The sequence below is a fragment of the Cricetulus griseus genome, chromosome 2 (genome assembly GCF_003668045.3).
Source record: "Cricetulus griseus strain 17A/GY chromosome 2, alternate assembly CriGri-PICRH-1.0, whole genome shotgun sequence".
In the NCBI taxonomy this organism is placed as follows: domain Eukaryota; kingdom Metazoa; phylum Chordata; class Mammalia; order Rodentia; family Cricetidae; genus Cricetulus; species Cricetulus griseus.
This window is the reverse complement of record NC_048595.1, coordinates 4,385,849-4,409,909: the sequence shown is the minus strand read 5'-3', so window position 1 is coordinate 4,409,909 and position 24,061 is coordinate 4,385,849. Positions and strand designations below refer to the sequence as shown.

Sequence of the window (24,061 nt, the reverse complement as noted above, 5' to 3'; positions counted from 1 at the left end):
CTATCCCCAAGCTATGTGCATCTACTGGCCCCCTGCTTGGAATTGTGTTTTGTTTTGCATGTGTATATGTGTTTCTGTGGGTGTGTTGTTGCCCATGGCTCATTGCCTTCTTGCCCTGGGGGCTCTGTCTGTCTTCTGAGTGCTGGGATTTCAAGCAGACTGCCACACCCACCATTGCTTATTGGTGTGAGGGTCTGAACTCTGGTTCTCACACTGCAGCAAGTCTGCACAGTCTCTGCAGTCCCCAATACCCTGTTCTTGAGGTACAAATTGCAGGTTCAGTCTTCATAATCTTCGATCACCAACCATAAAATGCTGATTCATAACTAATTTTGCTACTGTTGTGAATCATAATGTAAATATCTGATGTGTAACCTGTGAAAGGGTCAAGGCCCTTTAGGAACTGGCTACCTACCAAAAGGAATTTCTTCATCTTTGTTTTGGTAAATCTACTTTCCTTGATAAAAGTTAATCTAAAGTCAGAGGAAAAGAGCAGACTCGCACACAGTGCTGCTCTGGCCCCTCTGTGGTGAGGCCTGTGAGAGCTTAACCCTGGAGGAGGAGACACGGCTCTTCCCCTGCTAGGTTTGGCCTTTCTAGCTGGCAGATATTGACTGTCTCCCTCTTGGGTTCTTTATTGTTCTGAGGAAGGTTGCCTGTTTGTCATCTTTTGCACCAGTACCAGTAATGATGTCTGTAAATGGAAAACAAGTTTCTTGTGGTGTGGGGGCTTTTGCACGGTTTCTCCTGTAGGCCACGCCCAGCGTGTTCTGCAGTGCCTAGCCCTTGGTGGTCGTTCTCCTTTTCCAACTTGACAGGCTCCTTCCCAGACCCAGGCAGCAGATCCAGCCAGCTGGCTGTTAGGATAGTTCCCTCTGCCAGGTTAGCTCGTTACTGGTTATGGATAAATCCCTCCCCGAGAACCAGCCGGGGGTGTGGGATCTCACCAAGGCAGAAAGAGGCCGATCTCTGAGTTCTAGGTTATACCAGGCTAGTGGGAGGAAGGAGAAGAGAGAAGGATGTGCTGAGCAGGCGCGTGGTTTCTCAGCATGTGGTGGGGCCGTGTGTGAGAGGGGTCTGTGTGAAGGGTGTGTGGAGCAGGATGTTTCCCAGAAGGGAGTTGAGAGTGTGCCATGTCCACTTACAGGGTTCTTCCCAGCCCTGATGAGCATTCATTCGGCTTTGTTTCTACGGTTAGTATCTGCTGGTGACGCGGTGAGATGTGGCCCCTTCCTTCTTGTAGCAGCTCCTGTCTGGCATGGTGTTCATTAGCTCCCAAATCAGCTTCTTCTTTCAGATCTGCCTGCCTCTGCCTCCCAAGTGCTAAGATTAAAAGTGTGTGCTAGCACCGCCCAGCCTGTAACAGGCGTCTAATCTCATGCCATGTGATTGGAATGATTTTTTTTGTGTGGTATCCCTCTTTTAAGGTCTTTTTTTGAGGGCCTGAACAGATGGCTCAGCAATTAAGAACGCTTGCTGCTCTTCCAGAGGTCCTGAGTTTGGTTCCAGCACCCATGTTGGCAGCTCACAACCACCAGCAGCTCCGGCTTCAAGGGAACTACATCTCCTTTTCTTGCCTCTGTGGGCACTTCTCTCTCTCTCCCCGCCTCTCTCTCTCTTACACACACTCACACACACACTCACACACACGCGCGCGCGCGCGCGCTCCAGGATAGAAATCTTATTAAAAGATCTATTGAGATTTAATTTGTGACCTAACATTCTTCGTGTGACTGGGCAATAAAATTTTCAGATTTTAGACTTGGGACTTCTCTGGGTTTTATTGTGGAAGTTTGAGATGAATGTGTAGTTTCGGTGTCCTTCTTAATAAGATCTTATTACTTCTGAAATGCTGTCAGGAGCTGAATGGTAATGAGAGAGGTTATCATTTATGAAATATCGAACCGGTGACCTTAGCTATTCAGTTGTGATGAAAGGCCCAATCTAACCTTTATTGAATGTGATATTTATTAAAAATGAAACTTCTCATTTCCATTACTTAATCAATAGTACTCTGAGCCGTTTGTTAATATGATTAAAGGTGGTGTTGTAGACCAGATCCCTGCTCCCCAGGCACTTGGCTTAAGTTTTGTAACTAGGAAGTATCTTCTAACCTAGAGCCACTCATTTCCATTTAGTCCTGTACTGGTAACTTTTGTAAGTCACAAGAAAGAACAATTAAAGTTGTCAGGCCACAATTAAAGTTTGACGCCTCACACCCAGCGTCCCATCACTGAGGGACCTTATTTTAGTAAGGTGATGCATATAAGGATCATATTGAGGCCAACCTAGGCTACCTGGTACCAGACCCTGCTTCAACAAAACACGAGGGCTGATAAGATGGCTCAGCAGGCAATGGCACCTGCCACAGAAGCCTAACAACCTGAGTGTGATCCCTAGAAGCCACATAAAGATGAAAGGAGAGAGCGGACTCCACAAAGTAACCCTCTGACCCCTACAAGTGCACTGTGGACCCACATGCTCACACACACCATATATAGAAACACACTGTACTTTGTTTCACTTTTCAAATAAATTCAGGGCCCAGAGTGATGGCTCAGTGGTTAAGAATGCTTGCTTCTCTCAATTCCTAGCCGCCATGTCAGGTGACTCACAACCATCTGTAACTCCAGCTCCAGGGGATCTCACGCTGTCTTCTGGCCTTCATGGGTACCCTTACATACATGGGGGGGCGCACGTGCCCCCCCACACACACACACACAAATAATCTTTAAGAAATAAAAAGTTGCCGGGCGTTGGTGGCGCACGCCTTTAATCCCAGCACTCGGGAGGCAGAAGCAGGCGGATCGCTGTGAGTTCAAGGCCAGCCTGGTCTCCAGAGCGAGTGCCAGGACAGCCTCCAAAGCCACAGAGAAACCCTGTCTTGAAAAAAACCAAATAAATAAATGAAAAGTTTACGGGAAGAAACTAATATGTAACTACTACTTAAAAGAATAGCTCCTTTTAAGTCATAGCATCGAGCTCTCAGGAGGGTGGTGTGTGTTTTGTTTTCTGCTGTTATAATTCAAATGCCAGGTTTCATGCGGATGATATGTTAGTGCAGCAAGAATGGATTGTGTGATTAGTGTCAGCAGGGAAAGAGCCAGAGACAGAAAGAAGGAAGCAAGAGAAGGCTCAGTAATGGGACCACTAAGGCCTAAGCACAGTTGGTGGGTGTGGTACAGGTCCACTTGGCCAGTGAATGCCTGTTACCCACACCAGGCGGTGCCCCTCTGGCCATCCCAGTGCTGACAGGGGGATTTGGAAGTGCAGCTGTGATTGCCCTCTGATGGTGTGCACTGCCAGGCGTGCGTGTGCGTGACTGGAGAGTGCCTCACCGGAGCCAAAGGACAATCTCACCTCCAGGTTTCACAGGAGGGAAACAGGAAGCTTTTGCTGTGTGTTGGGCATCGTGTGAAAGCCCTTGGGTGTGTCACCACATTGTCACACCAGCCCTGAGAGGAGAAGCTGATGATCAGAAGGCTATCTTGCCCAGAATCAGAGCTTAGAAGTGGCATAGCCGGGGTCCAGACACAGGCCATCGGAATCCTGCACCTCCCTTCTCAGCCACTGGAATGGGAAGGTCAGCAGAGAGCCGCCCAGTAAATCAGAGATAACCAGCAGGTTAGACAGTTGGCTAAGAACTGCTCAATGACATCATTCTCAAGGCTAACCCAGAGAGAAGGTAGAGGAAGAGATTAGTGACGGAAGGGCAGAAATCTGTTTGGTTCTCAGAGGCAGGCAAGTGTTTGGTCTTGAGGGCCCCGACCTTCTTCTGATAGAGCAGCCAATGGGAACCTTCTGGCAGCTCCTGATTTAGAGTCTGTCCAGCAGACAGCTAGCTTTGTGGCTGGCCTAAAGGACATACTGCAGGCTCCAGCCTCGCTACTGCTTTTGTGAGGTCAGCCCCTGGCCAGCCAGCCCTGTGCCCACTGCATACCTTCCCAACACCTCATCTCCCTCTGGGGCCACCTCGGGATCTGGGTTCCGGCACTGCCTGATGGGAAATGGGTGAAGTCACACTTGAGATGATTGCTGTTAGATCTCTTTCACATCTTTGTGGGTAGGAGAAAAAAGAAAAAGTCCTGGAATGGAAATGTTCATAGAGAATGTCATGTGACTTGCTATCACTACCACTGAGGTCACTGTATCCCTGTGACCTATATCCCAGTACCTGACACTAGGGCACCGTCATCCTTGGTGACCCATTTCTACCTAGATGGCTGATTTTTCCCGTCTCTTTTGCATAATATTGTCATTGACACCACAGAGTGATTCCCTCGCCAGGATGTTGGGGGGGCCTCCTTCAGCATCACCTGTGATAGACCACAGTGGTCTTGTATGCCAATTCTGGGCCTTCCCAAAGACAGACCAGCAACGGGCTAAACCAGACAGTGTCCCCAGGGCCTTGGAGGACTCCTAAGAGGGGCTCTTGGTGGCTGCTAGCCAAGGAGAAGTGTTTATGCTGACCCCATCCTTCAGCCCAAGCCTGTGTCCCCACAGGTCTGTCAGGAAGGACCTTGTGAGTGCATTCTCTGTGTAACCCCGGTTGCTCCAAGCTAATGGAGCATTTCCACATTCACATTTGTTTTGACAGCCTTGTCTTTGGCTTTTGAGAATTAGTATTTATTAAGCCCTGTCTGTCAAAGATGGATTCAGCGGACATTGCCTGTTCCTGTGGTGTGTACCTTCTGCATGCTGTTTGGTGTGGGTTACTTAGTTGACTTGGGGTCATGGGTAAGTGGGGGTCAGGAGTTTGAGCATGGTAAGCCGCCCTCATTCCCTTGGATAGCAGTGTCTGCAGCAAACACAGTTGCTATTGACGTACATAATTGATCCCTTTATTAACTGTGGAAACGAAGCCTTACTGGGGAAATAAAGCGTAACTGGATTACGTCCTGTACAGAAGACAGGCACAGTGGAGTGTGGCTGACAGGTCCCCGTTTCAAGGCTGGTTCTGATAATGACAGTTTTAAGCACCATTGATTGTCCTCTAATTGGATTTCTCTTTCTTTAGGCCTCTTCTGAAGAACTGAAGGCTGCCTACCGGAGGCTGTGTATGCTGTACCACCCAGACAAGCACCGGGACCCGGATCTCAAATCCCAAGCAGAGCGGCTGTTTAACCTTGTTCACCAGGCTTATGAAGGTTGGTGGAGAGCCCGGCTCACACTCACAGACATTCGATTTTTAAGCAACTTGATTTGTAGCAGATAGAGAGACGGAGTCCTCAGAGGTATATGAAGGAGGTGCTTGGTTTGGTACTTCGTACTGACAGAGCCCTTTGAAAGAGTCGTATTTTGCTGTGGAAATCAATATGTGTCCAGTAAGAAGAAAATGAGAGTCCAAATGAAGAGATGGGCCAGATCGGAACAGAGGCTGCCCAAGCTCCAGCTGTTTCCCAGTGTCTGGGGAGTTAACGTGAGGAGGGCAGGGGCTGGCATTTGCAAAGCCACTGCTTTGTTCTCTTTTTTGTGAGAAGCTACAAGGACCTAAGTGGTTTTATTGGCTTTGTATCAGTTGGTGAAAGAATAGGCTTACAAGAGCTGGTGTGCAGAGCCTGGTGGGGAGTGGAGCCTAGTCGTTACGGAGCTTGGATTTATGGCTTACATATCAATGAAGAAAACTTGGGATATGTTTGTCTCTGGGAAGGTGGAATGCTCTGGAAAGAGAGATGGCTTCCTAATGCCCGGTGAGCTTTATGCTACCAAGTTGGACATTTTGAAGTGATTGGAATGGTAAAATGTTTTATATCATGATTTAAAAAATAAAGGCAAAATAATAATAATGATGATGATGATGATGATGATGATGATGATGATGATGATAATAGAGGCTGGAGTGATAGGTTAGTGGTTGAGAGCACTGGCTGCTCCTCAGAGGATCATGGTTCCAGCAGCCACATGGCAGCTCACAACTGTCTGTAACTACAGTTCCGGGAGATTTGACACTCTCACAGAGACATACATACAGGTTAAAATACCAATGCACATAAAATGAAAATAAATAAAAAAGTTTTAAAAGGCGCATGTGTGCACACGCACGTGCGCACACACAATAAAACAAAGAAACAATCATTAAATCACTCTTAGGATTTGTAGATTAGGAGAAATCAAGTTACTCATTCCAGACCCCTGTGATCTGCTCCTTAACTAGAAGTCAAAATTAGATAATATGCCTCTCTGTGAAATAACAAGACTTCACTGCAGGCAGGATAGCAGGTGGAGTATTTTACCAGGAAATTAGATTTTAATGGCCAGTGGCAAATGATTGACAGGAGTGTGTGCAGTGGCTGCGTGGTGGTGGTGATGGTGATGACCAAGCCTGTCTTCTGATTGTGAAGGGCTGCGGGAGGTGCTGTTGTGGGAGGTGTGCTCTTAATGGGCCTTTGTAGTTTAAGCAGGAGTCTGCCTCCCTTTGGAAGCACTGCAGCCGCACACGCGGCCACGCTGTGTTCAGCAAAGTCCTGGATGGATATTTTCTTCTTAAATCAGTTAGCTCAACGAGTTTAGCTCCATGTTTTCCAGTGGTCAGCATTTCTTCTCCATTAGATTTAAATATAGATAGACTCATTTATATCACTTTTTAATTAGGCTTAAAAATATATGGGAACCTCAGAGGAGAAAATATGCAAAGATCCCCAGCAGAACTAGGAGGATAAAGGGGCAGCCATCAGCCTCGGTCATGGTCATTCCGGGCCTCTGAGTAACTCTCTCCCTTGTTGAGGGATCTTCTCATTAGGTGACATGGGCAGCAGTATTGTGAATGGTAGTCATGTATTTTTAAACACTTTTCAAAGTTGGGTATTGTAGCCCACATCTGTGAGCTCAGGACTTGGGAGGTAGAGGCAGGAAAATTAGGATGTCGACTGTGAACTGAGTTTGAGCCTGGTTAGCAGTGCTCAGATACCTCCACTGTCAGTACAGTGCCCTGCTGACACACTGCAGAGCAGAGCTTCAGAAAAGACCATTCTTGGGGATGTGGTACTGTGCTCCTGTTGTCCCAGCACTCGATCAGCTGATGGAAGTAGGAGAACCTGAAGCTTCTGGACATCCCCAGCTATACAGTAAGCTCAAGACCAGTCTTGTCTATAAGAAACTCTCAAAAAAACTAAAACTGAGGCTAAATAAAACTGCCATCCTTTAGAGCTGCCAGAGCAAACTAGACCCTGGAGAAGCCCAGCTTTTCCCATCTGTGGCATTTATACGCCCTTCATTGAAAGGAGAAAGCATGGGGGCTGGAGAGATGGCTCATCAGTTAAGAGCACTGACTGCTCTTCCAGAGGTCTCAGTTCAATTCCCAGCAACCACATGGCAGCTCACAACTGTCAGTAACTCCAGTCCATCCAGTCCAAAGGAGCTGACACCCTCGTGCAGGCAAAACACCAGTGCACAATAAAAAAAAGAAAGAAAAAGGAGAAAGCATAAGGAGGAATGCAGCAGAAGCCAGTCTCCTGGAAGACTGGCTAAGAAAGGAAGGCAGAGGGGACTTACCTCGTGACCTTACACACTAGGTTCTTGGGACTGAAGGGGAAGTTTGTGCTGTGTGAAAAAGCTTGACTTTTTTTTTTTTGCAGTGCTTAGTGATCCGCAGACGAGGGCCATCTATGACATATATGGGAAGAGTGGCCTGGAGATGGAAGGCTGGGAGGTAAGAGCGAGAAACACAAGAAGCACAGAGCGCAGCACTAGACTAGAGCCTGTGACGGGCCTTCTCGCTCTCTGTCATTCGGTGCGGCATCAGCGCGTCCCGCTCTACCCCTGCCTGCCTGGTAGGAGACATGTGGCAAGCTGTTCACTTCTTTGTGCTTCCATGCTACTGATGCCCATGGGACCCCATTGGATGTTAGTGAGAGATGTTCAGATGGTGCCAGAGCTCACACCGAGCTCCCGAAGTTCTCGTGGTGTTTGGCCTCACGCTCTGTCTGTCCCTTCTGACCCCAACATAAAGCTCATCCAAGGCTTGAGGTGTGATGGGAAGAAAGCAGAACTGACTGGTTCCAGTGTGGACTTGTGGGCCACCTTCCACCTGTAACCGTGCTTTCATGGGCACGTCACGGTGAACTGTAGCTGTAGCAGATTAGCAGCACTGGACCTGAGTCCCCCTGAGGTAGCTGCCAGCTCTGGGGAAGCCCTGCCTTTTGAACTAGGCTGTGGACACACTTTGCCCCATTCCCTCTGCTCCATATTGTCACTGGGTCCTTGTCCGCAGCAGGGTTTACATGTCCGCCTGGCTCCCGTGTGTATTTGATTTAGGGCCTCTAGCTTACTAGAAATCTCAGTAGTTCATTGTCACTTTTCACCCTTTACCCAGATGGAAAAACAAGTCCAGATGTGTGTCCAGATTGGTTATCAGAGTTGAGGGCTGCAGTCGGGGCCCCTGGCTAAGTTGCCCTCATCATAGACTAGGGTTTTGTTTGTGGCGTTATTTCAGCACTTGTGGAGTAGTGGATTCCCTGGCACAGTATATGGTGGCCTTTCCCCAAAGCAGGGGTCCCGCTGTTATTGAGCAAAGCAGGGGTCCCACTGTTATTGAGCAGAGCCAGACTCGCTGCAGTTGTGCAGAAGGAAGCCAGTCACAGGTGGTGAGTGGGTAGATTTCATGTGAGTAGTTTTAGGAAATACAATTCTCAGTAAGTCTGCAAGGTAAACCAGCTATGACCTGAGTAATCCCAGCTCTTGGGAGGCAGAACCCAGAGTGTCATTATTTGGAGGCTAGCCTGGGGTATGTAGTGAATTCCAAGCCAGCCTTGGCTCCATAGAGCAGCAATTCTCACCCTGGGGGGGGGGGTCTCGATCCCATTAACAAACCTCTATTGCCAAAAAATATTTACATTATGACTCATAACAGTAGCAAAATTACAGTTAGGAAGTAGCAGCAGAAGTAATTTTATGGCCAGGTGTTGGTGGCTCACGCCTTTAGTCCCAGCACTGAGGAGGCAGAGGCAGGTGGATCCCTGTGAGTTCGAGACCAGCCTGGTCTACAAGAGCGAGTTCCAGGACACCCTCCAAAGCTACAGAGAAACCCTGTCGGGGGGTGGGGGGTTAATTTTTTATGATTGGGGGTCACCACCACAGAGGAATTGTATTAACGAGTTACAGTATTAGGAAGGTTAAGGATCACTGCCCTAGAGGATCTTGAAAAAGCAAAACAGACAAACCAAAAATTAAAGCATCCTCGGGTATTAACAGTGACAGACTGGACGACAGCTCCCTAATGCACATGGGACATCTGAACTCCTCCCATGATCTTCCAAAAGAATGACCACAGTGGGTCAGAGTGTTTGCCTGGCCTCTTCTTCCATGGTAGTGACTTTTGCACCGTGATGGACACTGTATTCTTTTCATTGTGTTACTAATGTTTTCAGAATACCAGTCTTTGGTGGCTGAAGGTTATCTGTCACAGCCTGTTAATCAAGTAAGCATCTAGGTCGTTTGGTAAAGGATGAAGGTAGTTCCGGGTATATGGAGTATATAAAGTGTCTTCAAAGCCCCTGGGTCTCAGCTGTAATGTCGCTTCTGTCCAGTGGAGGATGTTAGGAATGAAATTGGACCTTTTTTAAGGTGGGGTCTCACTATGACCCTCTAGAAGGCCTGGAACCTATGGAGATCAACAGCCCACCCCCATCTTGTGATCCCAGCTGTGTAAGTGCCTGGGGACGGCTGGCAGGGTTGGTACCAGTGCCCATGTTGAAAATGAAGTTTTTGTCTTTAGAATTCAGAAACTCAAACTGAACGCTTAGACAGTCTCCGCACTCACCATGGCTGGCAGGTGGAGTAGAAACCACATAATTCAGCTTGACTGCAAACTGCTCTCATAGGTGCATCCTTTGGCCAGAACATCTGCAGTTTGCAGCTTCATACATATCCGTTGTCCCCAATGAGTGTCAAAGAAAGTTAACCTCTGCAGTAATGCAAGCAGTGTCACAGAGCAGAGGCAGTGTGAGAAATGAGTGTAGTGAGAAGCTCACAAACCCTGAAAAGTCTGGGTGGTCTATGGCCACATGAGATACCACCATTGGGCTAAGCCATTAAGAGCACTGGCTGCTGCTCCAGAGGACCCAGGTTCAATTCCCTGCACTTACACGGTGACTCACAAGTGTCTGTGACTCTTGTGAGTTGCAGAGGACTTGGTTAATGCCCTCTTGACCTCCACAGGCACCAGGCACACAAGTGGTCCAGATATGCATTTAAGAAAAACACCTATATACATAAAACAAAAATTTTAAAAGGTATTAATATAAACCAGGTGTGATGGTGCAGGCTTTCAATCCCAGCCCTCTATGGGAGACAGAGGCAGGCATATCTCTCTGTGAGTTTGAGAGTAGCCTTGTCTACACAGTAAGATAAGGACAGCCAGGGCTATAGAGAGAGACCTTGTTTCAGAATATTAAAAAAGTTGACTTAGTATCCTAGACTTTTGAGACCAGCAACGCCTAGGGACTGAGGCTGTGGACATTCTCCCTGGACGTGAGCTGCCCGTCCCCCACTGCCCCATCCTGCCCTGTGGATATTAAACTTTTTCTGTCCCGCCAGCCAGCTCCCAAATAACCACACAGAGACCTTATTTCTGACTAGCTCTTAAACTTAAATTAGCCCACATTTTAATTAATCTGCTTGCTACCATGTGGCTTTTACACCTCTGTCCCATTTTGTGTATCCAACTCATCCTGTGTCTGGCTGGCTTCTCTGCCCTGAAAATCCTGCCTAGCTAATGGAAGTTCAGCTTTCTAGTAAACCAATCCAAGCGACAGATCTTCACAGTGTACAAAAGATTATTCCACAGCTCTTTATGAGGTCAGTCTTCCTGGCTAGCCCAGGGCGGGTGACTGGGTGACTGGGGTCCAGATGACCTAGGTTTCGTGGATTCACAGACTGCAAGTGACACACCCCTGGGGTGCAGGGCAGGGGTTGTCCAGCACATAGCTAGAGGTCTAGATGCCCACACCTAGGGCTGCCCTCACTCTGGACCACCCCAGCTTCCTGTGCTCGATTAGTGTCAGGTGAATCCCTGATGGCAGAGGCTCATGGCTGCACCCAGGAAGTGTCACCAGCATCCTGGAGGGATCGGCCATTTTAGTTTGGCAGTTAGTTCTGATTCTAATCAGCTCTGGGAGGAACTTGTACAAAGTGTGAGCACAGGTGGAAGGACCCAGCAGTTCTTCTTCACTGCGGCGCTTGTCAGGCTGAGCACCGTGCTCCATTGTGCACTTGGAAGCGGGGCCCTGAGAAGTCATGTGGCCCAGTGTCCTCAGAGGTGACTGATGTCCACAGTGGCCTTGCCCTCCTTTCCACACTAAGTCTAAGAACGGCCGTGCTAGAGTGCTCGTTTCTTACCGACTTGATCTCATGGTGTACCTGAGACTTTTGTGTGTGTGTTCTGCTGTCTGACCCTCCAGTGTTGCTGGCCCTGAGATTCTACAGCATCACTGGCAGCTCAGGGCTGAGCCTCATGTCGTGAGAGGACAGGCCCACTATCTTAGGCACCTGTCCATCCCTCACGTGACTAGAGATGCCAAGTTTTGTAGTCCCACAGTGTACCTCATTGACAGTTGATTTCTCATTAGAAAATTTGAATTATAGGATTTTCTTTAAAGTTCCTGCAGCCTCTGCGGGATTACTAAAATAAAGAATATCAGTTTTTATCTGGAGCGCCCAGAAGCCAGCTTTCCTCACAGGGTTGGTAGGAAGGTCTATGCACTGCATCCGTACCTTTTAGAGCCTAGAGGCTTCCTAACTGGCCCTGGCTATCTATCATGTGCATGTCAAACAAGAGTCCAGCTCTCGTGGTGTCCTGAGCCCTCATCTATCTCCCTCATTTGTATTCACAGGTGGTGGAGAGAAAGAGAACTCCAGCTGAGATCAGAGAGGAGTTTGAGAGGCTCCAGAGAGAGCGTGAAGAGCGCAGGCTGCAGCAGCGAACCAACCCAAAGGTAGCCAGCGCCACCTGAAAAGGGACCTGGGGAAACCAGGTTGAAATAATTGGGTGTGCTTCAGCTGACAATATAAAACTGGGCAGGGCAACCCCTTGCTGTCTGTTTCAGAGTGGTGTTTTTGTGGAGGTGTGACAGACATCTCTAATAACTCAGCAGAGACAAGCATTTAGACCCTTGGAGGGAAGAATTAAAGAGCCCCTGGGTCTGCACAGCCACAGCTCATAGTTCTCGGAGACCTTTCCTCTGTTACACTTCCTGAGCCCTTGGCAGTCAGGGTTAGTGAGAAAGGACACCCAGCTAACAGCTTAAGCGCTGTGGCAGTGGTCCCCTGTGCAGTTAGACTGGAGGGCATATCCAGCTGGCACCAAGCAGTGGGCCTCTGCCTTCTTCACCCCAGTCAGTCTCTTTCCCTGTGTTTGGTGGTCGTTCTGAGTTGTGCCCCAGCCAGGAAGCTCATGTGTATCTCATGAGGTTTGGGGTGCCCACTGTACTCAGTGGGTGTGGTTTGCTGTTGAGGCTGGGCGCTGTCAGTGTATCTGGATGGCCCTGCCGTTACAGCCTGTCCTGTCATGATAAGAAGCTGGTAGCCTTCCCATCACCTCTAGCGGTACCTACATCCCCTCAGCCATGTGGTTGGAAGAAACTGTACAGGGTGATAAGAGGCAGCGTTGTTTTTCTTTTCTTTTGATTGTTTGTTTTGTTTGTGTTGTTGTTTTGTTTTTCAAGACAAGGTTTCTCTGTAGCTTTAGAACCTGTCTTAGAACTCACTCTAGAGCCGGGCGTTGGTGGCGCACACCTTTAATCCCAGCACTCGGGAAGCAGAGGCAGGCGGATTTCTGTGAGTTCAAGGCCAGCCTGGTCTCCAAAGCAACTGCCAGGGTAGGCTCCAAAGCTACACAGAGAAACCCTGTCTCGAAAAACAAAAAAAAAAAAACAACAAAAAAGAACTCACTCTGTAGACCAGGCTGATCTCGAACTCACAGAGATCCACCTGCCTCTGCCTCCCAAGTGCTGGGATTAAAGCCACTACCACATCTGGCTGCTCACTTACTTTTTAAAGATTTGTTTTTAGGAAATTGTTTTATAGGGCTGAAGAGACAGCTCAGGGGTAAATGTGCTCCCTCCAAACCCTGACAGCTTCAGTTTGATCCCAGGGACCATATGATAGGGTTGATTCCCAAAGCTGTCTTGACTTCCACATACACACTAGATACATAGACAGTTTAAGGTGATTGTTTAGGTTTCCATGGCAAAGCACGGCCATCAGAGTTACCATTGTGCCTCCAGTCTGTTCTGTGGGAGTGGGTGAGAGTCAAAAAGCCAGCTACCCTTGGCTGCAGGACAGGATGGGAGAAGCTGTTAGAACCCTTGTGTCTCTTGTACTCAGGGGCAGAAGCAGGCTGCAACTGAAAATGGGACTGTGATGGAAGAAGGGACAGAAGCCATTTGGTCCCGCCTGGGAATTAGTCGAATGAAGAAGTTGGGCTTTGGAGAAGCAGAGTACTGTATTGCTCCTAGGCCATGGGTCCGATGAAGGGCTACTGTATGTGCAGACCGTCACCAGCGAGACTGGAATTAAGGGCTGCGGGAGACTGAGGCTCTTCAAATGCTGATACGTCCCCGTTTGCTCCACCCTAAGATTGTAAAGTCTGGGTCCTGGGTCTCAGCTAAATGCAGTGATTCTGTGGCTGCTCTCATCACAAGAGCTGTCCTGAGGCCAGTGCAAAAAAAAGACAGGTGTCCCATTGCTCTCGGCTGTCTGTGTCATTTGCTGTTATATAAACCATGTAACCAACCAGGGCACCTTAGAGAGGCCAGAGCTTGTCTGGGTTTGTGGGTTCAGAGGGGTGAGAGTCCAAAGAGGACAGGAAGCATCGACAGCAGGGGTTGGGCATGGCTGGCGCAGGAAGCCAGGAGTCCCACCAGGCTGCACTAGCTAGCCTCCTCAAACAGTGCTGCCAGCTGGGGCCAGGGCTCAAATGCCCAAGCTGTTCCAGACAGCATCAAGACCCTCCCTCAGCGGGAGTAATAGTGGGGTGTGGGCTCATGCACCTCTAATTTCAGCTCTTGGAAAGAAAAGAGGAGGATCTGTGTACGCTTGAGACCTTCCTGTTTCAAGAGAAACATTTAAAAAAAAAAAAAGAATAGCAATAGAAATAAAAATAGTAAATGACATTTTAAAAGTTAGTCTAAGCCAGGTTTGGCAGCTTGGGAGTGTAGCCCTAGGTGCTCAGGATCAGAAGTTCAAGGCTAGCCTGAACAACTTACTTTGTCTTGAAAAATGTCTCGAGGTATTGAGGTGTAGCTGAGGGGTAGAGAATTTGCCTCAAACTTACTGGGAAAAAGGGAAAGAAGACAGAGGCCTTGTAAGTACATCTTCCTGAGGAAATGATTCAGTTTAATTTCATCATTGTCTGAAGAATGTATTATGACAGTCATGACAGAGAGCGTTACCAAATAGCAAAAGCCTGTATATTTCTCAGGAACTATCAAAACACAGCCAATGCTGTTTGTTTATTTTTGATGGCATGTGAGGTAAGAAACTGTTGGAAAAATATATTTTTAAAAAAAGGTCTGATGCTTAGTGGCGTATAAGAATTATGTGCAGTGAGGCTGCAAGGCTCATGGACAGAATTTTCTTGGGGCATAGCCACAGTCAGTTGCTTGCTGTCATCTGCTGCTCTCTCACAGCACAGCAGACAGCAGCCATATGGCCTAAACCACAAAAACATTGTGTACTCCAGCCCTTCACAGAAAACTGATGACATCATTCAGCAGATGACAGAGACGCTGTGGCAGGTCCTACTCAGAGCAAGCCCATCCTCATTTCCCTCCTGTCACCGCTACCCATCACTGTCCTGTGATTGTGGCTGACAATAGCTTGACAACTTCCTGTACCCCACAGGCCAACACACTGGTCACCTGCCACCCAGAGGCACATCTAAGTCTGCCCACCGCCCCTGAGCCTGGAAGGAGTTAGCTGTACCAAGTGCTTTTGCCAGCAAGCACCGTGTGGGCCATCTGAGGAAGGGCAGGCGGTTTCGTTTCATCTTGAAATAGATGGAAGGAGAGAACCTGAAGACATGGCTTGGGTTAAGAGCACTACTTTGAAATCATGAGGACTGGATTCCAAATCTCAGCACCCACATAGCAGTCTGAGTAACCTGAACATTCCTATAACCCCAACTCTGATGAGGGCAGCAACAGGAGGACCATTGAGGTTTGCTGGCCTCCAGTCTAACCAAGAAAAATGCAGTGCTAGGCTTTGGGAGAGACCCTGCGTCAAAGGAATAGGTGTAGAGGACACCTGCTGCCCTCTTTTGGGCTCTCCATGTAGAAACCAGGTGCATGCACGTGCATGGGCACACAGGGAAATAAATGAATACCTTTTTTAAAGCAAAGAGACAATGTGGATAGGAGAAGAGTGGGGGCCTCGCTAGGCATTCCAGCACCCTGCCTGTTAGGCGGGAGAGACATTGACAGATTCCACTAATGAAGAGGTGAGCGTGACCTGTCAGACTCACTCTGCTGTCCATCTGTCCGTGTGTGTGTGTCGTCATCTCCCCCACCCCCAGTTAATTCCAGTTTTATTAGAAGGGATGTGGTGCATGTGTGTGAAAATCAGGATCATTTGCTCCAGTGGGTTCTGGAGTTGAACTCAGGTAGTTGGGCTTGGCAGCGGGTGTGTCCATTACCCAGGAGGCCATCTCACCAGCCCCTATTCTAGAATCTTAATTCAAGGCAACTGTTGCTGATGGTGATACTTTGTGGAAAATCTTGGCTGATGGCTAAGCCAACAAAAACAATGTGAACCTGGGTTTAGCATGCCCTCTGCAACTGCTTGTCTGCCATTCAAATCAGCAGAACCCTGTCTCCAAAAAAAAAAAAAAAAAAAAGGGAACAGATTTTTTCTTTCCTGGGTTGGTTGTGGAAGCTGCTTTGGGGGCCTGTAGCAGCAAATCTGGCAGCCAGGAAGAGAGAGAGGAATCAGGTCTCACTAGGCCCCACTTTCAAAGCACAGAGCTAGGGATGGACCAGGGGGCAGGTACTTGCTGTATTGCCTAAGCTATCTTGACCATCTGTGCTCAAAGGGTACTCCTGCCTTAGCGCCTGGGGATGTGGTTGTGTCCCTGAAGCCATCACTCGTGTCTGTCATGAGTCTCCGCCTGCACATCTCCCCCTTCTTGGGGACACTGGGTTGCTTCTTATTTTGACGATGGTTTAAGGAATGTGTCCATCTGTCAAAACATTGAATCATACAGGTGCCGCAGAACACCCCTAATTCCAGGAAGATTGGGGGTTCAAGGTCATCCTCAGCTACATAAAGAATTTGAGGCAGACTAAGCATCCTGAGATTCTGTCTCAGGTACCCTGCAGGAAGGGGGTTTGCATAGCTGGAGTGATGACTCGTTAACCCCAAACGAGAGGAAAGACCATTACCCCAGTTCTTGGGTCAAATTATGCAAGCTTTATTTTCTGCCAGACTACTGGCTCCCTAAAGTGGGGTTTTCAGAAATAGCATCGAACACAGGGAAAGGTGAAGTTTTTATTGCCCCCCCACAAAAAAAAACTTGCAAGACTGGGGGGAGCTTCAAGTTTCGGGGTTGAACCAGAGGAATTTTGGTTATATAGGAGGATGGCCGAACATTTCAAAATTATTTGGCAGAACGTCTTATCAGGGTCGAGGTTGGGGTGGAGGGTGTGGAACATGTCAAATTCCAGAAAATGTGTCAAGACACAGTCAAACCCAAGTTTTACAACAAAAATGAACCTATTTTGGATTTGTAACAAGATGGCTTTTAATTGTAAAATGGAGTCAGGCTGGTCCATCGGTGATCTGTAATCCTAGCACCTGAGAAGCAGAGGTGGGAGTATTGCTTCAAGTTCAATGCCAGTGTACATAGTGAATTTTAGGTCAGCCTGGGCCACAAAGTGAGTCCCTACCTTGATTTTTGTGCCAGGTGTTGGTGGCACACCCCTTTAATCCCAACACTTGGGAGGCAGAGGCAGGTGGATCTCTGTGAGTTCGAGGCCAGCCTGATCTCCAGAGCGAGTGACAGTATACACAGAGAAACCCTGTCTCGAAAACAAACAACAAAAAACAAACAAAAAAAAATTGTGTATTGCAGTGTGTACACACATACACATTTGATTAAGATACATACATGTACACATGAGAAAAGTCTTAGAACTTTGAAAAATGATAAACATTGTTTTCTGTGAAGGGTTTTTATCAGTGTGCTGGCTAATTTGATGTTAACTTGACAGACAGGCTAGAGTCGTCTGAGGAGGGAACTCCATGCAATGGGGCTATAGGCAAGGCTGCCGAGTGCTTTCTTGATTAGTGGGTGATATGGGATGGTGCAACCCATTGTGATAGGGGTCATGTCTGGACTGGTGGTCCTGGGTGCTGGAGGAAAGCAGGCTGAGCGGGCCAGTAAGCAGCACCCTCTATGAGCTCTGCGTCTGCTCCTACCTCCAGGCCCCCACCCTGTTTGAGTTCCTGTCATGACTTTCTTCAGTGATGGACTATGAATATGGAACTGTAAGCCAAATAAACCCTTTCCCCACTTGCTTTTGGTCATGGTGTTTCATTACAGCTATAGTAACCCTAACGAAGACAGGCAGCAAAATTTTAGCTTATTATTTCTTGTTTTGTTTTGGGTTTTTTTTGGGGGGGGGGTTTGTTTTGGTTTTTTTTTTGTTGTTTTTGTTTTTGTTTTTTTTTTTGTTTTGTTTTTGCTTTTCAAGACAGGATTTCTCTGTGTAGCTTTGGAGCCTGTCCTGAACTCACTCTGTAGACCAGGCTGGTCTTGAACTCACAGAGATCCCTCTGCCTCTGCCTCCGTAGTGATGGGATCAAAGGTGTGAGCCACCAACACCAGGCTAGCTTAGTATTTCTTGTGAACATGCTGTCTTCTGTTGCTCAGCTTTTCAAAGGCAGAACCATGAGGGCCCCATGTGTGCACACCATGTACCCGCTTCTTGGTCTGGAGGGCACTCTTGTGTCTTGTGGAATTGTGGTGGTTTTGAAGAAAAGGGTGCTTAGTCTACTTGGCTGGTGTCTGGGTGATGTCGCCAGGGTCCTCAAGTCGTATGCTTCTCTCTCCCTCCTCTCACCTCTGGTGCCTGCTCCCTCTGCATTCCAAAGCTTTCCGTGTGAACTGTGACATTCATGCTTCATGGGCTTCATGGAGCACCGTGCTTCTGTGAGGTCAGATGCCTGAGCACTCTGCTTCACCGTTGTCATTCCACAGACACCAGCACTTGGTGCTGACTGCATGTTTTTCTGCCCCAGGGAACCATCAGCGTTGGAGTGGATGCCACTGACCTTTTTGATCGCTATGATGAAGACTATGAAGACGTGTCCGGCGGTGGCTTTCCACAGATTGAGATTAATAAAATGCACATATCCCAGTCCATTGAGGTAATGCACTGACTCCTCTCCCGCTACAGCCCGGGCCTGAGGTAATGAGGCGCAGTGCCGGAGCAGCTGGATGGGAGTCGGCTCAGGGCTTCTCCTCATCTTTATTTATGAAGAAAGGCTGCAATTAGCCACAGAGAGTTGGGGAGGGGGGTGAGAGAGCATGCTCCATTTGGCCTTGTTTGTTACTGCTCTGCCCACACACACAGGCAGTTGAGTGCTGGCACTCAACTCCCAAGGTCCCAGGTCTTGCCTATTAGGAGGGCTAATGGTGTAAGCGTAGATGGCCAAGGTCATGGTGATTTAGGAAAGAAGGCAGCCCTGGCTGGCAGATAATTCTCAAAGCGAGTCTCAGTTCTAAGTACTTGACTGGAAGACAGTCTCAGCTGTGGTCCTAAGCCAGGGAATTTGAACACCACCCTCTTGTCCCTGGATGCAATAGGGGCAGGTTTCAGAGATTCTCCCCTTGAAATTGCTGCAGCTCAAGAGGTCTGGTGATTCAGTAGGTAGACTATCTGCCTGACACTCACAGGCCATGGCTTGATCCCCAGTACCATAGACATGCATACATAAATGCATATGGCCAGGCATATGGCACATACCACCACTCAGGAGACAGAGGCAGGATCCTGCATCACCCCACAAGGAGGCTAGGCTCATCTGTGTACCCCACAGCCAGAGCTACATAGTGAGACCCTCACAAAAAAAAAAAAAAAAAAAAAAAAAATTCTGTAAAATAAACTAATTTCATGGCCACATGCCACTGACGTAAAGTGAGGGGAGAGCCAGCCATGGAGGAAGCTGTTTGTGTCTGTGTCCTGAACTGCCAGGTGACCTGTGTCTCAGACTTAAGGTGTGTCCTCATTACTTGCTACTAGTGGCTATCCTCTCGTAGGCACCTCTGACAGCTACAGACACAGCCATCCTGTCTGGAAGTCTCTCCACCCAGAATGGCAATGGCGGCGGTTCCATTAACTTTGCACTCCGACGAGTCACGTCTGCAAAGGGATGGGGAGAGGTAAGAGCAGCTGGATTCTGGTCCCTGCGTGGTCCCGTTATTGAAGGGTCACACGACAAGCTAACCCTCACTGCCTGAGGGCGATGCTGCTTGAAAGTCACCTGGGCTAGTAATCGGTGAGGCCGCCAGGAAGGGGTGATGGCTTCCACGTCAGAGCCCAAGGCCCAAACCACCATCCTGACAGGAGACCTTCCTATCAGAGAGGGCAGCAATGCAGGGGGTGGTGAGGAGTGCTCTGCCGCCCTTGGCATGCAGCAGGTGGCAGCACTATGGTGGGAAGGGGTGTGGACCACCAGTCTCCTCCCTCCCACCTGAGTCCAGGGAGGCCAGAACTCAGGATCCGGAGTCCCTATCTGCAGTCTGGACTCCTGTGAAGCAGGGGCAGAGGTGATGCTGAGATTCTAGGAATTTGCCAATCCCCTGCTGAGAGCCTGGCCCTTGGTTGCTGCTGGAGAAAGACCGCCAGTAATACTTTCTCTGTTTGTTTTTCCAAACAGTTGGAGTTTGGGGCCGGAGACCTCCAGGGGCCTTTATTTGGTCTCAAGCTGTTCCGTAATCTCACACCAAGATGGTAAATACACTCAATAGCTCCTTGTGGTGGAGCCTGTGAATCCCTGTGATTGTGGACATTTGAAGTTACTTGTGCTGTGTGAGCACAGTCGGGCGAGTGCTGTGGCCAGCCTGCAGCTCTGCATTGGGAAGCAGGGCCCAGCCCCACCAGACTTTGTTCTGTACTGAGCAGCTTTCCAGCTTGGGACCATTTGCCTTACAGTCCTGTGAAGCTGGATTTGTGGATGTCTTGCTGGCTTTCCCAGAGCCTTGGGACTACTGGTGGTTGGGTGGACTTGGCCACAACAGAGTTAACATCTCTGCAGCCACAGTGATGACACATCCTCCAGGCTTCAGTCCTAGTTTCCTTCCCAGCTAGTGTAACAGAGAATACCCTGCCAAAAGCAACTTAGAGGAAACAGTTCCAGATGATAGTCATTGCAGCGGGGAGTCACAGCAGCAGGACCCTGAGGGAACTGGTCACATCACATGTATAATCAGGACAGAGAGGCCATGTGTGGTGGCGCACACCTGGGAGCCAGAGGCAGATGGGTCTCTGTGAATTTGAGGCCAGCCTGGTCTACAGAGGACATTCAGGCCAGCCAGAGAGTCTGTCCATCCAAATCAGCCATGTCTCATTCCAGAGCACCCTACCCCATGGCCAAGTCCAAGCTCAGCCCTGAAGTGGCCATGTAAAACCAGGTGTGTGGTGATGCCGAGATAGGTAGAGGCCAGGAGATGAGAAATTGAGGGTCATGCCCAGCTACTTGTGGAGAGTTTGAGGCCATCCTAGCATACAGAAGCTTTTGTGTCAGAACAAACAGAAAGTTGCTGGGTAAAGCCAGGCTTAGTGGTGTGTGCCTCCTATCTCCACTGCTCTGCAAGCTGGTACAGAAGTATTACAAAGTCGAGAGTGGTATGGACAATATAATAAGACCCTGTCTCCAAAAGAAAACAGAAAAGGCAAGCATGGTTGTAATCCCATCGTTTGAGGGGTAGAAGCAGGAGTGTCAGGAGTTCAAAGCCAACCTTTGCTGCATAGTCCATCAGAGGCCAACCTCTGGCCTCCGTGAGACCCTGGCCCCCAGAGCAAACGGCCCTGTGAAATGGTCTCCCTCTCTGTCCAGTGTCTGCCTTGCTTATTTGCTGATCCCCTCCCTTTGGGACAGAGCCTGGGGTCTCATCCCTCTCTTTTTTTCAGCTTCTCTGCACTTTCTCTTGGAACTCTAGTGACAATATTCTGTCTGCTGGCTCCCCTAACTCATGTAGGTGAAGCAGGAAAAGGTGTAGCTTTTTCTCTGTCATGACTGAGTTTCAGACAGATGAGGGACTTTAGGCTAGGTCTTGTGGAAACTGAGGAATTGGTTCTTTGTATTCATAGGGCTGAGGGAAGCTCCTGGGAGTATAAAGTAATACTGATTAAAAGTTAGTGTGTTAGCCAGGTGGTGGTGGACACACGCCTTTAACCCCAGCACTTGGGAGGCAGAGGCAGGAGGATCTCTGAGTTTGAGGCCAGCCTGGTCTACAGAGTGAGTTCTAGGACAGCCAGAACTACATAGAGAAACCCTGCCTAAAAAAAGCAAACAAACAAACAAACAAAAAGTTTGTATGTCATGGTTACCTTAATCCAGAGCTTAGAAAGTCAAGGAAGAAATGACTAGACAACACGGTGAGTGTCGAGGCTGTATCCTAAGGACACCAGTTATTTGTCAGCCTCCTTCGGCTGTACTGGCAAAATACATGTTACCTAGAAGGTGGGGCTGCTCTTCCTGGAAGTCGACTTCAGAGCCCTTCCTAGAAAGCTGGTTTTCTGTCATTTCAGTTAAGTAGTCAACAGCAGGGTGGACATCAGGATCCCTGGGCAGTTTTTAAAAATTAATAAGGGCTAGAGAGAGAGCTCAGCATTTAAGAGCTCTTGTGGAGGATCTGGGTTTGACTCCTCGCCTATGTACCAGCTCCCAAGCACCTGTGACCCCGTTCCAGGGGATTGACCCCACACATGGCACACAGACCTGAATGTAGAGAAAACATTCATACATACAGAATAAAATCTTTTGGATGGGGGTGTGTGCATACGTGTGTACGTGTGTGTATGCATACTCGACTGGGGCTCCACCCAGGACTTCTGACTTGTCTGCCATGTGCTTGAGGTAGGTGCTCTACTCTTTCATGCAAGTTGATACACTTGGGAGGCTGGCTGTTCATGCTCCAAGCCTGTGCTGAAGAGACCAGATGCCTAACATTGATGCTTGCTCTCAGTGGCTGCAGATCAGCCAGGTGACTTCAGCATTCGGCAGAGTTTGGGGGCCATCTATTGTCCTGAGGTGTTTGAAATATCACCAGGATTGCCTTCTGTTGGTGGGGAGTAGGGGTCTCCAGGGAGGATCCTAGAAAGACAGGCTTTCCCTTTCTCCTCCCTTGCTCTGCTGCTTTCCTTGCTAAGAGCTGGCCTGGAGATTTTGAAGTGAATCTTGGCCTGGCAAGAGGACACGATAGAACAGCTAAGAGCCTGTGTCACCTGTCCCTTTCTGTCTGTGTCCCCCCAGCTTTGTGACGACAAACTGTGCTCTGCAGTTTTCATCCCGTGGAATCCGGCCTGGCCTTACCACTGTCCTAGCTCGGAACCTGGACAAGAACACCGTGGGCTACCTGCAGTGGCGGTGGGGCATCCAGTCAGCCATGAACACCAGCATCGTCCGCGACACCAAGACTTGTCACTTCACTGTGGCCTTGCAGGTGAGTAGAGGGTGTGTCTCGAGGTGCGTGTCTCATTTCAACCCTACACCCTGTGGGGCTGCTCTGGGTACACGCAGCAGTGGCTTTGGCCTCTCAGTTACCCAGGTGACTGGTTCAGATCATCTGAAAGGAAGGGAGTATGTTCTCATGTCCTTATATCAGAACAGTGCTCTCCCTCAGGTGCTGTGACCAGGCAGAGAGGTAGAAGCTGGTGGGAAGCAGATCTCTTGAGAGTGGCTGCTCCTGTGTTATTCCTCAGCATTACCAGCAGTTTCTGGTTTTCCTGAGAGGCTAGTAAACTGTACTTTTCATTAGAAATCTCAATATTTTATAGACGTGTGCTTCATGGCATGCCTGTCGATGGTGGATTTCATAGTAAGACCATGTCACCCAGTGCTGTCTCAGGAACTTACTTTGTGCGAGGTTCACACGATGGCAGGTTGCTGTCACCTCTCAGTGTGTCATTACACAGTAGTGGCTGTGCTAGCTGCTGGTACATGTGTACACACCTGCCCGATGAAGCTCCCTGCAGGCAGATGCCCGGCAGCTGTAGGCAGCTAGGCATCATCTTGCAGGATGGTGGAGCTGAAGCAGCGCCCTTTCACCTCTCCTCAGCTGGGAATCCCTCACTCCTTCGCACTGATCAGCTATCAGCACAAGTTTCAGGATGATGACCAGACGCGCGTGAAAGGGTCCCTCAAGTAAGTCCGGTCTTCTGGCACAGAGGTGAGCCAGCTCTGTGGAGGGCCCTCAGGGTGGAGCTGTGGTGGGCACTGTGTGTCGTCATCAGTCTTGTCATGCTTCCTGAGGGCCCCTTGCCGGGTGGTGGGATTCACTGCTTTGTAGCCAGCCTTGAGAGCCTCTGCTGCTAGAGAACCCCAGGGTGTTCCAGAGCTGCTGGTACCCCTAGGAGCATCACGGCATCCGCTCCCATGGAGGGGCGGGGCATAGAGGCTGAGCTGTTTTCAAGCGGCTTCTGTGTGGCTGGTGGGCAAGACAAGCGTGTTGTCAGCAGCTGTGATCTCCCCACAGGGCAGGCTTCTTTGGGACAATAGTGGAGTATGGAGCTGAGAGAAAGATCTCCCGACACAGTGTCTTGGGTGCTGCTGTGAGCATTGGTGTCCCGCAGGGTGTGTCTCTCAAAGTCAAGTAAGTGGAGCCTGACTCTTGCCAACCAGAGAGTGAGATTGAATTCCTCTGTGTGCCGCTGCGTGAGCAGAGGCCAGGGAGAGAGTAAACCCAGCAATGAGTTGGTGGAGGCCTGGGTTCTGCCCCCCCTCCTTCCCTGGGAGTGTGTTGTCACTGGGCTCCAGAGGCCTGTACCCACACAGTGTCAACAGGCACCCTCTTCTCCACACTGCCCGTTCTTCAGAAGTGCTGTCTGAGCTGCTTGGGATTGTG

At 49.1% G+C, this 24,061-nt stretch overlaps 1 protein-coding gene across 2 annotated transcripts in view; it reads left to right on the top strand.

The window, feature by feature from the left end:
- Dnajc11 (DnaJ heat shock protein family (Hsp40) member C11) overlaps nucleotides 1–24,061 on the top strand; it is a 43,283-nt gene that overhangs the window by 9,617 nt on the left and 9,605 nt on the right. For both annotated transcript variants that reach the window (XM_027398339.2, XM_027398340.2), the window contains 9 exons: nucleotides 5,018–5,147; nucleotides 7,575–7,648; nucleotides 11,829–11,930; nucleotides 18,232–18,360; nucleotides 19,253–19,375; nucleotides 19,873–19,946; nucleotides 22,471–22,660; nucleotides 23,276–23,361; nucleotides 23,693–23,809. In XM_027398339.2, coding sequence (XP_027254140.1) covers nucleotides 5,018–5,147; nucleotides 7,575–7,648; nucleotides 11,829–11,930; nucleotides 18,232–18,360; nucleotides 19,253–19,375; nucleotides 19,873–19,946; nucleotides 22,471–22,660; nucleotides 23,276–23,361; nucleotides 23,693–23,809 — 1,025 coding nt within the window. The remainder of the gene's footprint in view (nucleotides 1–5,017; nucleotides 5,148–7,574; nucleotides 7,649–11,828; nucleotides 11,931–18,231; nucleotides 18,361–19,252; nucleotides 19,376–19,872; nucleotides 19,947–22,470; nucleotides 22,661–23,275; nucleotides 23,362–23,692; nucleotides 23,810–24,061) is intronic.